The sequence below is a fragment of the Myxocyprinus asiaticus genome, chromosome 33 (assembly GCF_019703515.2).
Source record: "Myxocyprinus asiaticus isolate MX2 ecotype Aquarium Trade chromosome 33, UBuf_Myxa_2, whole genome shotgun sequence".
Lineage (NCBI taxonomy): Eukaryota > Metazoa > Chordata > Actinopteri > Cypriniformes > Catostomidae > Myxocyprinus > Myxocyprinus asiaticus.
This window is the reverse complement of record NC_059376.1, coordinates 38,571,150-38,582,639: the sequence shown is the minus strand read 5'-3', so window position 1 is coordinate 38,582,639 and position 11,490 is coordinate 38,571,150. Positions and strand designations below refer to the sequence as shown.

General features: G+C 36.4%; 1 protein-coding gene and 1 pseudogene across 3 annotated transcripts; one reads left to right on the top strand and one right to left on the bottom strand.

Annotated features, from left to right (window-relative positions):
- Positions 1-740: 740 nt before the first annotated feature.
- On the bottom strand, positions 741-6,792 carry LOC127424623 (ER membrane protein complex subunit 3-like; annotated as a pseudogene).
- Positions 6,793-6,809: 17 nt separating this feature from the next.
- uxt (ubiquitously-expressed, prefoldin-like chaperone) lies at positions 6,810-10,907 on the top strand. 3 transcript variants are annotated; one of them, XM_051669975.1, is made up of 7 exons: positions 6,810-6,899; positions 7,041-7,156; positions 7,449-7,530; positions 7,768-7,835; positions 7,938-8,045; positions 8,148-8,211; positions 8,321-10,907. In XM_051669975.1, the coding sequence occupies exons 2-7, from the start codon at positions 7,071-7,073 to the stop codon at positions 8,381-8,383; spliced, it is 471 nt and encodes a 156-aa protein (XP_051525935.1). In that variant the 5' UTR covers positions 6,810-6,899; positions 7,041-7,070; the 3' UTR covers positions 8,384-10,907. The 3 variants fall into 3 exon arrangements, with proteins under 3 accessions (XP_051525935.1, XP_051525937.1, XP_051525936.1); XM_051669977.1 differs by having other exon boundaries at positions 6,843-6,899; positions 7,056-7,156; XM_051669976.1 differs by lacking the exon at positions 6,810-6,899 and having other exon boundaries at positions 6,906-7,156.
- Positions 10,908-11,490: the final 583 nt, after the last annotated feature.

Below are 11,490 nucleotides of genomic sequence, written 5' to 3'. Positions count from 1 at the left end.
TGATAAAGACTTAGTGTGAAACGCTTTACACTGTACAAAGAGACAGTTTATTTATTTTTATAAAATAGTTCCTCAGATGAAACCTTACAATGAACAGCAGATTCATTTCACATCTATAGTCTTCCATTTGTACAAGGCTTACGGTATGTTTCAATCCACGGTTATTAAATACTTTTATAGAGAGAGTTTCAGTTTTACAGCAAATAAATGCCTATGCAGAGCGTTTTAAAATATAAAATTAAAATATGTCTTAGAGCTACTATGTGAAATGTACATAATCAAATTGAATGTAACCTCCAATGGCTTAATTTTCCAATAAATGTCATCAGGTGATGGTTAGCTGTATATGATCAATTCCAAATATCACAGCAATTAATTCTGCTTTATCACAAAATTGTGTCAATGATAAACAAGTTTTTGAAGCAATATTTTAAAGCCCATTTCACTGCCATAGTATATCCCACCAGGAGTCAAATTTTATATTTACGATTTTGCAGTGTGGGGACACTTTACGTATAGACATTAAACACTGTAAATAAGTGATAAAATAAAATATTATTTGAATTGAGTGTGCGTAATATTTTATAATATTAATATTATAGCTCCATGCAAACAACATGAGAATGTGTGTTCAGCCATAATGATCATTTCAAATGAGTTCCCCTTTGAAATGTCGAGTCCATTTAAGTGTTAACATTAGATTCAGCTCTGCTTGATTTACAAACATTAGAAAAACCATCTTCCGGCTCCATCATTTCCTCTCAGTTGATTCAATTAGAGAAACAAGCACAAATTAATTTCCTTCTCACATTAGGGTTCCATACAATGTTTATTAAATTATTACATTTTTCATTTACATCTCCAGCTCTTGCAGAGTGATCAAAAATAGTATCTGTTCGCTACATTCAATTTGCTGTTATAATATCTGCGACTGACAGAACGGCTTGTTAAAGAACTGGGTGTCATAGTCACAAACCACAAAAGAAAAAACATCCGTTTCACAACCATATAGCAACCGGTATAATCAAAGACACTAACAAAACCATGTTACTTTAAGAACTGGCCAGAAAGCACTATATGTTCAAGGCATCACATCAAACATAAATATATTAAAAGACACAAAACATGTATGAAAAAATCTGCATATTAACTTTGGTGTAAACACTGTATCAGGATCATTGAAATCAACTGCTTTGAAGTACCAACAATAGAATCGTGTTAAGAATCACATCTTGTGAAATGTATCATTAACAGAGCACTGGCTGATATCAGTTTTCAATCATTTAGCAATTAGAGCAACATCAGAACATGGTTGATTTGAGTTCTTGGCTGAAGACTCCTCTAAAGTTCAGGTCCTGACACATCAGTTCATCTTCAATGTTCTCCAGGGCCCATTTGTGCTCCACAATCTCCAGGCCTTCCCACTTGCTCTGAAATATCCATCAACTCAATTGTCACATAAACTGAAGTAGCTAATTTAGCACTGATCCCAGACTTACCATTCATTTACATTTAGCAGACACTTTTACTGTATGCAAAGCGACTTGCAAATGAGGAACATAAGTGTTTTGTCATTCACAAATGACAATTTGCCATTTCATCATTTGTTATGCATAATCTTGTTATGAATAATCCATTGAGCTCACATTAAAAAATGAAAATCAAATTAAAAGTTCCTTTTAATTGAAAAGTCATTGGATTACCAAAGTAGGTGTTTTAACAAAAATAGCTCAAAATAACCACATTGTGATAAAATTACTCGAACCGTGATGTAGGATTCTAGTCATATCATCCAGTCGTAATCTGACATATTGGTTTGGAATACAATTGGTTTGAATTTTTATGAAATTATGGCCAACCAAAACAGTTTACTTCAGTTTGTGGAGTTCTCAGACTTTTTTTTTTGACATATCGACATATCAGGCCTGCTGTTACCAAGACTATCCCACTGGGAGTCTTACCAAATAAAATGTACTTAAATTAATTTCCATATTATAAATACAAACAAAGGCAAGTCAGTCCACTCTGCATCAGTCTTTGGAACGCTCCTGGGCAGCTATTTTCTAAGGATACACAGACCGGAATAAAAGTACAGCTCCTATCCACTTGAATGGTGAAACACAGAAATCATCAAAACGGTGGGTCAAGATTTCGATCAAATAACACATTTAAGATCAGCAGTGACATCTAACTACAATGGTATCATAAATAATGCTTCTTTAGCTCAGATCATGCTAAAACAATACTATTTTTCAGGCTGGGCCAGCTAATGCGCATATGCGTCCTTGAGTTGACTGACAGGGGGGGTCTAAGGGGGTATTTACACTTGGACACTTCATGCGTTTTTGCTGATCGGATAGCTATCCAATCATGAAAAGACCAAGTGTCAATACACTCCAAGACAAATCTGAGACGGATATAAATCTAATCACTCAAGAGGTGATTTGAGACGCATTCCAGACAAAACTCGGTCAAGTGTAAATTAATTTGGCTGTTCAAGCCACACATGTAAACTTTACTCCGCCCAAATGGTTCTCCGTCAGTATAGGCAAAACATAACAGCTGTTACAGAGTATTTGTGTCGCGCAATAAATAACAACAAACTAAGAAACGGATGCACGCTGTAGGAGAAACAACTTTTTTCTTCATTTATTGGTTGCAGATCACAGACAAAACTGAAACTAAACACAGCTGACGTGCATGGACATATCTTACGTACAACAAGCCCTAAATGGGGAAAAACACATGCACACTGGGCAAAGTCACTTTGAATCAAATAATAAATCACATTAAATTCACAGCCCGGCATTAGCATAATCACAGAAGTGAACTCTGATTTATTTGCATATAGCGTGGGAATTCAAGATCGGATTTATATCCTTTTGCCAAGGAAACACATTGACAAGTGTAAACAGAATGTGCTTATTTAAATCGGACAGCAATCTGATCACTAAAAGCGCATGAAGTGACCAAGTGTTAAATACCCTCCAAAATGGTAATTGGCTCTTTTACCCGTAAGGCATGACTTCCTTTTCTACATCTGCCACATTGGCATCCCAATTACTCCCATTCATTCTAATACAAGTGGTCTGTCTTGGGCTAAACAGTCTTGACTTAAACTCCAACTGATGTGCATTTCTAATTTAAAGGAATAGTTCACCCAAAAATGAAAATTCTCATCATTTATTCACCCTCATGCCATCCCAGATGTGTATGACTTTCTTTCATCTGCTGAACTCAAATGAAGATTTTTAGAAGAATTTCTCAGCTCCTTTGGTCCTCACAATGCAAGTGAATGGATGGCAATATTTTGAAGCTCCAAAAAGCACAAAGTCAGCATAAAAGTAATCCATATGACTCCAGTGTTTTAATCCATATCTTCATATTTAAGTCACATTCTTCATGCATATTGCCCCCTACTGGGCAAGGAGGAGAATTTCTAGCAAAAAAGGACTTAAATATTGATCTGTTTCTCACCCACACCTATCATAACACTTCTGAAGATATGGATTAAAACACTGGAGTTTTATGGATTACTATTATGCTTTTTGGAGCGTCAACATTTTGGCACCCATTGACTTGCATTGTATAGACCTACAGAGCTGAAATATTATTCTAAAAATCATATTTTGTATTCTGCAGAAGAAAGAAAGTCATACACATTTGGGATGCCGTGAGGGTGAGTAAATGATGAGAGAATTTACATTTTGGGGTGAACTAACCCTTTAAAACTGTTCTTACCATGTTTGTTTTATGTTTCTATATGCATGTTCATCATGTAAGAGATTCATATTATTTAAAAGGAAATAAACCTCTTCTCATCTAACACATGAAGAGATAAACATCACATATAAAAATTAAGTTCACATATTACTCACTTTAAATGCCTTATTGGGAGCAGGAGGCATAGCCATCACTGCCCCAGTCATTTGATCCTGCATAATTCTTGACTGATCCGCAGCTAGGAATAAACAAAACTGTTTTAGCAAGATTTAAATTGCTGCAAATTACTGATTTAACACAAACATAACCATTATTTATCTGCATAAAAACACATGCTGCATATAATCAATAGTAACACAAACTGTGGTCATAAAAAGGTCTAAAAATCATGGAAAGTATAAACCAACCGTTATTTTATCCAAGGATGAGGGTGTACATGCTTCAGAGCCCAAAAATATTGAGGAAATACCATGAAGCTGAACTCACCCTAGAAGACCAACATATACCATATATAGAGATTAAAAAATAAATTATCAATATGAGTAAACAATGTTCCAAAAACACATTCTGATAAAAATAAACAGAAAAATCAGGTACAATGAGACATGCAAATACTGTACCACGAGGCGTCCAGAGAGAGCAGTTAAATTCCTCTCTGTAACATGGGTTTGAATCTGAGTGTCAGCGGAAACGGGACCTTAGCTGCGCAGGAAACATGCACCATAAAAAACATTTCTACCTTTACAGCAATTTAATGCAACTCTTACAAGCTTATGGATGTATTCTAATCATTTATACTACTTATTCTGTGATGGCCATAAAACAAAAACCCCTCTTTCTCTCCATTAGTTTACCCAAATTTTGAGTCCTACTCATTATTCTCTTTATATCTGAATATTTTCATTTGTGGTGGTCAGATTAGAAGACTCATCACAAGACGCAGAACTTGCACAGTAGTATACAGGTTGCCCTTACTTGTGACAAAACCAGAAAAGGCCCAGTTGATCCATCCTCCAATCAGAATCATTGGCAGCACATTGGTCAGATTGCCTTTCATCATGTCCATTAACATGCTGGTGTCTGAGAGTGAAAAAGGGAAAGGTTGTCTTGTCAATACAGACAGAGTGATGGAAGACTGACATTACAATGAAGCCATGTAATAGGTGATTTCTTTGATGTCTAGGACTTACTCTACATCTTTAAAGGAACATTTAATCCAAAAATGAAAATTCTCTCATTTACTCACCCTCATGCCATGCCAGATATGTACGACTTTCTTCTGCAGAACACAAATTTCGATTTTTAGAAAAATATCTCAGATCTGTAGGTCAATACAGTGTAAGTCAACAGGGTTCCAAATCTGAAGCTTCAATAAGCACATAAAGTCAGCATTAAAGTAATCGACTCCAGTGGTTTAATCCATGATTTCTGAAGCGATCCAGTCGGGTATGGGCGAGAACAGACCAAAATATAACTCCTTTTTAACTGTAAATCTTGCCATCTCTAGGCACGATCATGATTTCAAGCTCGATTGCACTTCCTAGTGCTTGACGCATGAGCAGAGTGCTAGATGGTGCTATAGGAAGTGTAATTGAGCTTGAAATCATGATCGCCAAGGAGACTGCTTGCAAGATTTATAGTGAAAAGGGAGTTACATTTTGGTCTGTTCTCACCCAAAACCAACTAGATTGCTTTAGAAGACTTTGATTAAACCACAGCAGTCTTATGGATTACTTTTATGCTGCTTTTATGTGCTCTTTGGAGCTTCAAAGTTTTGGTCACACTTCACTTGCATTGTGAGGACCTACATAGCTGGCATATTCTTCTAAATAGCTTCAATGTAGAAAGTAGAAAGAAAGTCATACACATCTGGGATCAGTAATAGTAAGTAAAATAGTAAGCCACAACAACCTTGTTCAAAAAGTAATCATATTACTAATTACTTTACTTTTAATTTATATTTAAGTATAACCACTTTTCTGCTCAACAAATTAAATATAATGTCTATATTTCATTTTTGTTTATTGTTACACAAAAGTCATACACTCAGCACCTCACATTTCTCCTTTACAATGATTCATTACGAGGCCATAATTCATGTATTCCCTATAATGTTCTTAAAAGTAATTAATTGAAAGTCAGTAACTGTAATCGGAGTACAAGAATTTAAAATGTAATGCATTGCACTACTTTTTTGACTAAAAGTAAACAGATTACAGTAATGAATTACTTAGTAAACAGATTACACCCAACACTGTTCCTTTAAGAAGCATTTACCTGTCATGGGGTTTTTGGGGATCACCTTTCTCTTAACTTTCTTGAAGAATCCAGTCTCAGGGTTGTTGAAATAGTGTTTTCTCATGACAAATGACTGAAGAAATAACGTTATCAGTGATCAGGTATTCCTTGCAAACATATGGTGTAAGGTAATTGAAGAAATGAATACCTGTTTGGGAAGATATTTTCCATTTTCTCTCAGTACACGGCTACGCAGCAACACCTGGTTGTGAACAAAATAAATAAAAAATATAAAAAAATGAAATACTACTGCAACTACCACTTCTTGAAATAATAATAACAAACATAAAACAAATAAAATAAATGGATCATCAGTTATTATTCCATTATTTTTTATAACAGTCATCACACCTGTCAGACACCTGCTGCAGATCAACTTTCTTCTCCGTGTGAATAAGTTGAGTGACGTAATGCCGCAGAACCTCGACGAAGAATGTGATGAAGACAATGGGCAAAACAACCCACGGGCGAATACTGGAGTCCAACAGCTCTGGACCTGCCATCCCCGCACAACAACTGTCTGAAGTCAAACAACTATTACATCACTTAAGAAAACCCATCACTGCCACTTTTGAAGCTAATTATAACGCACTTTCTGCCACAGTAAAAGCACATTGCTGCACGGGCATGCGCCATCTGCGCAGCTGTTGTTTGACCTTTGAACCTACTGACAAAATTTAAATATACGTTCGTATTTTATTATGCAGCTCTTCTCTATAATTATGTAAAATATAAAGTTTTGAAAAAAGTAGAAAATAGTTTTGCTATGACGTCATTTCCCGTCGCAGGGACGTTTCCGGGTATCTTGTAAACAACCGGAGAGCCACGTGACACACTGGAGGAAAAGCAGAGGATTTTCAGTCTAAACAAACTAATAGGTAACTTATTGCGTTATAAAAGCTGCAGGTTTTAATCGTCGCATTAGCCCAGCGTACGACTGGCTATGTTTAATGCAAGTTAAGATTAAATACATAGACTAATTTTAAAGAAAGTATCTGACTGCATTTGTCTTATTTTAGTCTATCTGCAACCAGATTTTCCCGCATATCATGACTTCTGGGGCACCCGATATTATTAACGAAAAAGTTTTGCAGTATGAGACTTTCATCAGTGAGGTATTGAGGCGAGACTTACAGTAAGTATAACTGATATTCATGACGTTGATGGAACATGCACTGATAAGAAGGGCCATTATATTACCTTGTTTTTTAGGAACTGAATCATGCTAAATCCGATGGGTTTTTTATTTCTTTCTTTTTTATATGTAGCATGGTAATACCATATTATTCCTTGGAGCACCATATAAAACCATTGTAAATGAATATGGTAATGTTTTCATACCGTAGTATATATCACTATACCGTGGCACTGCCATAGTACTTTTTGTAAGGGTGGTCTATTATTATTTTCTCCTGTGTTTTTGACAGGAGAGTGTTGGAGCAAAGAGATGGTGTGTATGAGAAGATGGCACAATACCTGCAGCTGAAGAACACAATTAAAAGCATTCAGGTTGGGGATTTGCAGCGTTTGTCCACCAACAAACATTTTGCACTTGGCCTGATGAACAGCTTTTATGTGTTTTTACCCACAAACTTTCTTAGTGTGCTTTGTAACTGATCTTATGATGTTATGTTTTGAGTGTCTTTTATTTATGTTTATATTTTTACTGTATCTCTGCCTCTTTCATTCTGTATTGTGTGTGATTATGAGATTTTGCTTTACTGTATTCCCTTTACCCATCTTTAGGAATCTGACAGCAAAGAACTCAAAACAGATGTTGATCTTGGGTGCAGTTTCTACGTACAGGCTCATGTGTAAGTAACGCAAGTCTGGTGTCTTGGTAAACAAATGTGTGTCAAGACCTCTCTCAATACCTCTTAAAAGGGCAGTCTCATAAAGGATTCTTTCTGCTTTAGGCCTGATACATCAAAAATATGTGTGGCAGTCGGATATGGATTCTTCATAGAATTCACACATGCCGAGGCTTTGAAGTTCATCGAAAAGAAGACAAATCAACTAACCGAGTGAGAGTACATTTGTTTTTTGATCTTTTAGTGAAATATCCTTATGTTTGTTTGTATTCTTTTATTTACTTTGAGATGTTTATCATTGCTTACATTTTTCAGATATACTGAGGTTCTGACTAAAGATGCGGCAAAGTTAAAGGCCAATATTCGCATGGTTCTGGAGGTGCAAATGATTATGATGCACTTATTTATATTTATTTTTACAATACACGGTGAAGTAACAACTGTAAAATATATATATATATATTTTTTTTCTTTTTCTTTTTTTACAGGGATTGAGGGAATTGCAAGGTCTAAAGGATCTTCCAGAGACCAGAAGGAGAGAGGTGTTTTAGTATAATACAGCTTATAAAAGCACGGAGTATTCTTTTTGCACATGACTTAATGTTTGTTTCAAACAATGTTAACATTATGGCAGTTAGGTTAGGATGAACCTTGCCTTTTAACAGGTTATACTGTTGTTTTGAAAAATTAGCTATATAAATTGCACCTCTGTGCCATTTGGTGATCATTTTAACTATGCCTCTGTTTGTGCATGCAATACACTAGCACATTTTATTACTTAAACCCCTTTAAGATCATGCAGTTTATATAAATGCAGATATTTCTGCAAAGAAAGATGAACATGTGCAAGCCCTCTTTTCATATCTAGAGCAGAAGGATTCTGCTGTAAAAGGTTTAGGTACCTGTAAATACAGAATGATGTTAAATTCAGATCAGGAAATGTTATTATTTTAAAGGGAGGAATGTCATGTGTGATTTTATAGTATCTTAGGCAGACCGTTCAAATCATGCATATTAATTGGTAATGACACGACATTCATAGTTATATATTACTATTTACCTCTAAGCTGTTATTTTTTGGTCTATTTTAAGATTATATTACAAAGCCATTATTTGTAGATCTAATATTACAACCCTATTTCCAAAAAAGTTGGGACAGTATGGAAAATGCTAATAAAAACAAAAAGGAATGATTTGTAAATTCTGTTCAGCCTGTGCTATATTGAAAGTACTACAACAACACAATATTTGATGTTTCACCCTTGTGAACTTATTTTTTTTTTTAAATATACACATTTCAAATCAGATGATTGCAACATGCTTCAAAAAAGTCAGGACAGTCAGTGTTTACCACTGTGTAACATCACCATTTCTTCTAATAACTCTTATTAAGCATTTGGGCACTGAAGACACGTTTGTTAAGTTTTTACAAGCAGAATTTTCTCCCATTCATCCATTATGCAGGTGTTAAGCTGCATAATTGTACAGGGTCTTCGTTGCCGTATTTGTGCTTCATAATGCGCCACATATTCTCAAGTGGAGACAGGTCAGGACTAGCACCCGTGCACTCTAATCCGGGCAGTATGTGGTTTGGGGTTGGCCTGCTGGAAAACCACTTCTAAATGCGTATAATCTCTGATCCCATGTGTCATGTGTCTATAATGGATATCATGACTTTGGCTTGGGTATACTTCGGTAAACCTTTGTCAGTCAACACCATTTGCCACTGCAGCCACAGATTCAAGTTAAGGCTTTACTATGCAAAGGAGAAGCCATACATCATCACTGTCCAGAAGCGCCACCGACTTCTCTGGGCTCGGTCTCATCTGAGATGGAAAGTAGAACAGTGGTATCATGTTTTGTGGTCAGACAAATCCACATTTCAAATAGTTTTTTGACAAAAAAGCCGTTATGTTCTCCGGGACAAAGAGGAAAAGGACCATCCAATCTGTTCAGCATCAGGTCCAAAAGCCAGTGGTTGTCATGGTATGGGGTAATTTGCACATCTGTGAGAGCACCATTAAGGTAGAAAGATATGTACAAATTTTGGAGCAACATATACTGCCATCCAGATGCTGTCTTTTCCAGGGACGTCCTTGCATGTTCCAGCAGAACAGTGCCAAACCACATTCTGCCCGGATTACAAGTGCATGGCTATGTGAGCAGAGCATGCAGGTGCTAGATTGGCCTGCCTGTAGTCCTGATCTGTCTCCAACTGAGAATATGTGGCACATTATGAAGTGCAAAATACAGCAACGAAAACCCCATACTAACACCTGCATAATGGATGAATGGGGGAAAATTCCACTTGCTAAACTTAACAAACTTGTGTCTTCAGTACCCAGATGCTTAATAAGTGTTATTAGAAGAAATGGTGATGTTACACAGTGGTAAACACTCAACTCTCCCAGCATTTTTTGGGCACCTGGGTAGCTCAGTGGTAAAGACGCTGGCTACCACCCCTGTAGTTCGCTAGCTCGAATTCAAGGCGAGCTGAATGACTCCAGCCAGGTGTCCTAAGCAACCAAATTGGCCAGGTTGCTAGGGAGGGTAGAGTCACATGGGGTAACCTCCTCGTGATCACTATAATGTGGTTCGTTCTCGGTGGGCGCGTGGTGAGTTGAGCATGGTATGTCTCCGTGGCAGCATGCTCAATAAGCCACGTGATAAGATGCGTGGGTTGACGATCTCAGACGCGGAGGCAACTGGGATTCGTCCTCCCCCACCCGGACTGAGGCGAATCACTACGCGACCACAAGGACTTAAAAGCACATTGGGAATATGGCATTCCAAATTGGGAGAAAAAGGGGAAAAATCAAATAATGTGTTGTTGTAGTGCTTTCAATATTGCACAGGGTGAATAGAATTTAAAAATTGTTTTTATTAGCATTTTCCATACTGTTCCAATTTTATTGGAATTGGGGTTGTAAAAAAAGATGTGAACATTTCAGAACAGATGTTTATCTGAATACAGTTTAAGTATATAAAATATATTTTAGCACAAAGTCTACTGTAATTAAAAATGTAGTTAACATTATGTTGTTATATCTACAAATAAAAAGAGAACAAACTTTAGAATAACTTGTCCTCATGGTCAGTTCTTTATCCTATTTGTATGACATTTGTAAAATGCTTTCAAAAACAGGTTTTATTTGTGGGTGCTGCCTTTGGGATTAAAGTGACAATTAATTGACTGATCATTCATTGAACTTCAGTTTTAGCTAACTGATGAAGACTGCGGTTGATTTTACGTTTCTGCAGCATCCGTGTGACGGCTACCCTGTCATACAAGTAACGGTTGCCATGGAAACTGGATGTTGAATTGTGGCAGCAGTGTTAGATTTGCTTCCTGAAATAGATTATTTTTCTTTGTACAAAGACTCACTGCCGCATTTGGGCACAATAACACACAACACAATCGTTGTGATGTGAAGTTGTCAGCGCTGGATCTCAAATTACAGATTGAGGATTTATGGTTCAAAGAATTCAGAATTTAGAGGAGAATTTATTGTACATTCCCAAAAGGAGGAAATTTTCTAAAGTGCTTTTATGCTTCAAATATTAAGGCATTTAAGATGACCTATGCGTGCTAGACATTATTTTGTCATATTTTTTTTAGCAATGCCACAAATGTGCACGAAAAGCAACATTTTAGGAA

Excerpts from the sequence above, each read along its gene's own strand:
- uxt (XM_051669975.1), top strand. The coding sequence starts at position 7,071 with ATGACTTCTGGGGCACCCGATATTATTAACGAAAAAGTTTTGCAGTAT. Across the intron at positions 7,836-7,937 it reads TTCTACGTACAGGCTCATGT|GCCTGATACATCAAAAATAT; the intron begins GTAAGTAACGCA and ends TTTCTGCTTTAG. Across the intron at positions 8,212-8,320 it reads ATATTCGCATGGTTCTGGAG|GGATTGAGGGAATTGCAAGG; the intron begins GTGCAAATGATT and ends CTTTTTTTACAG.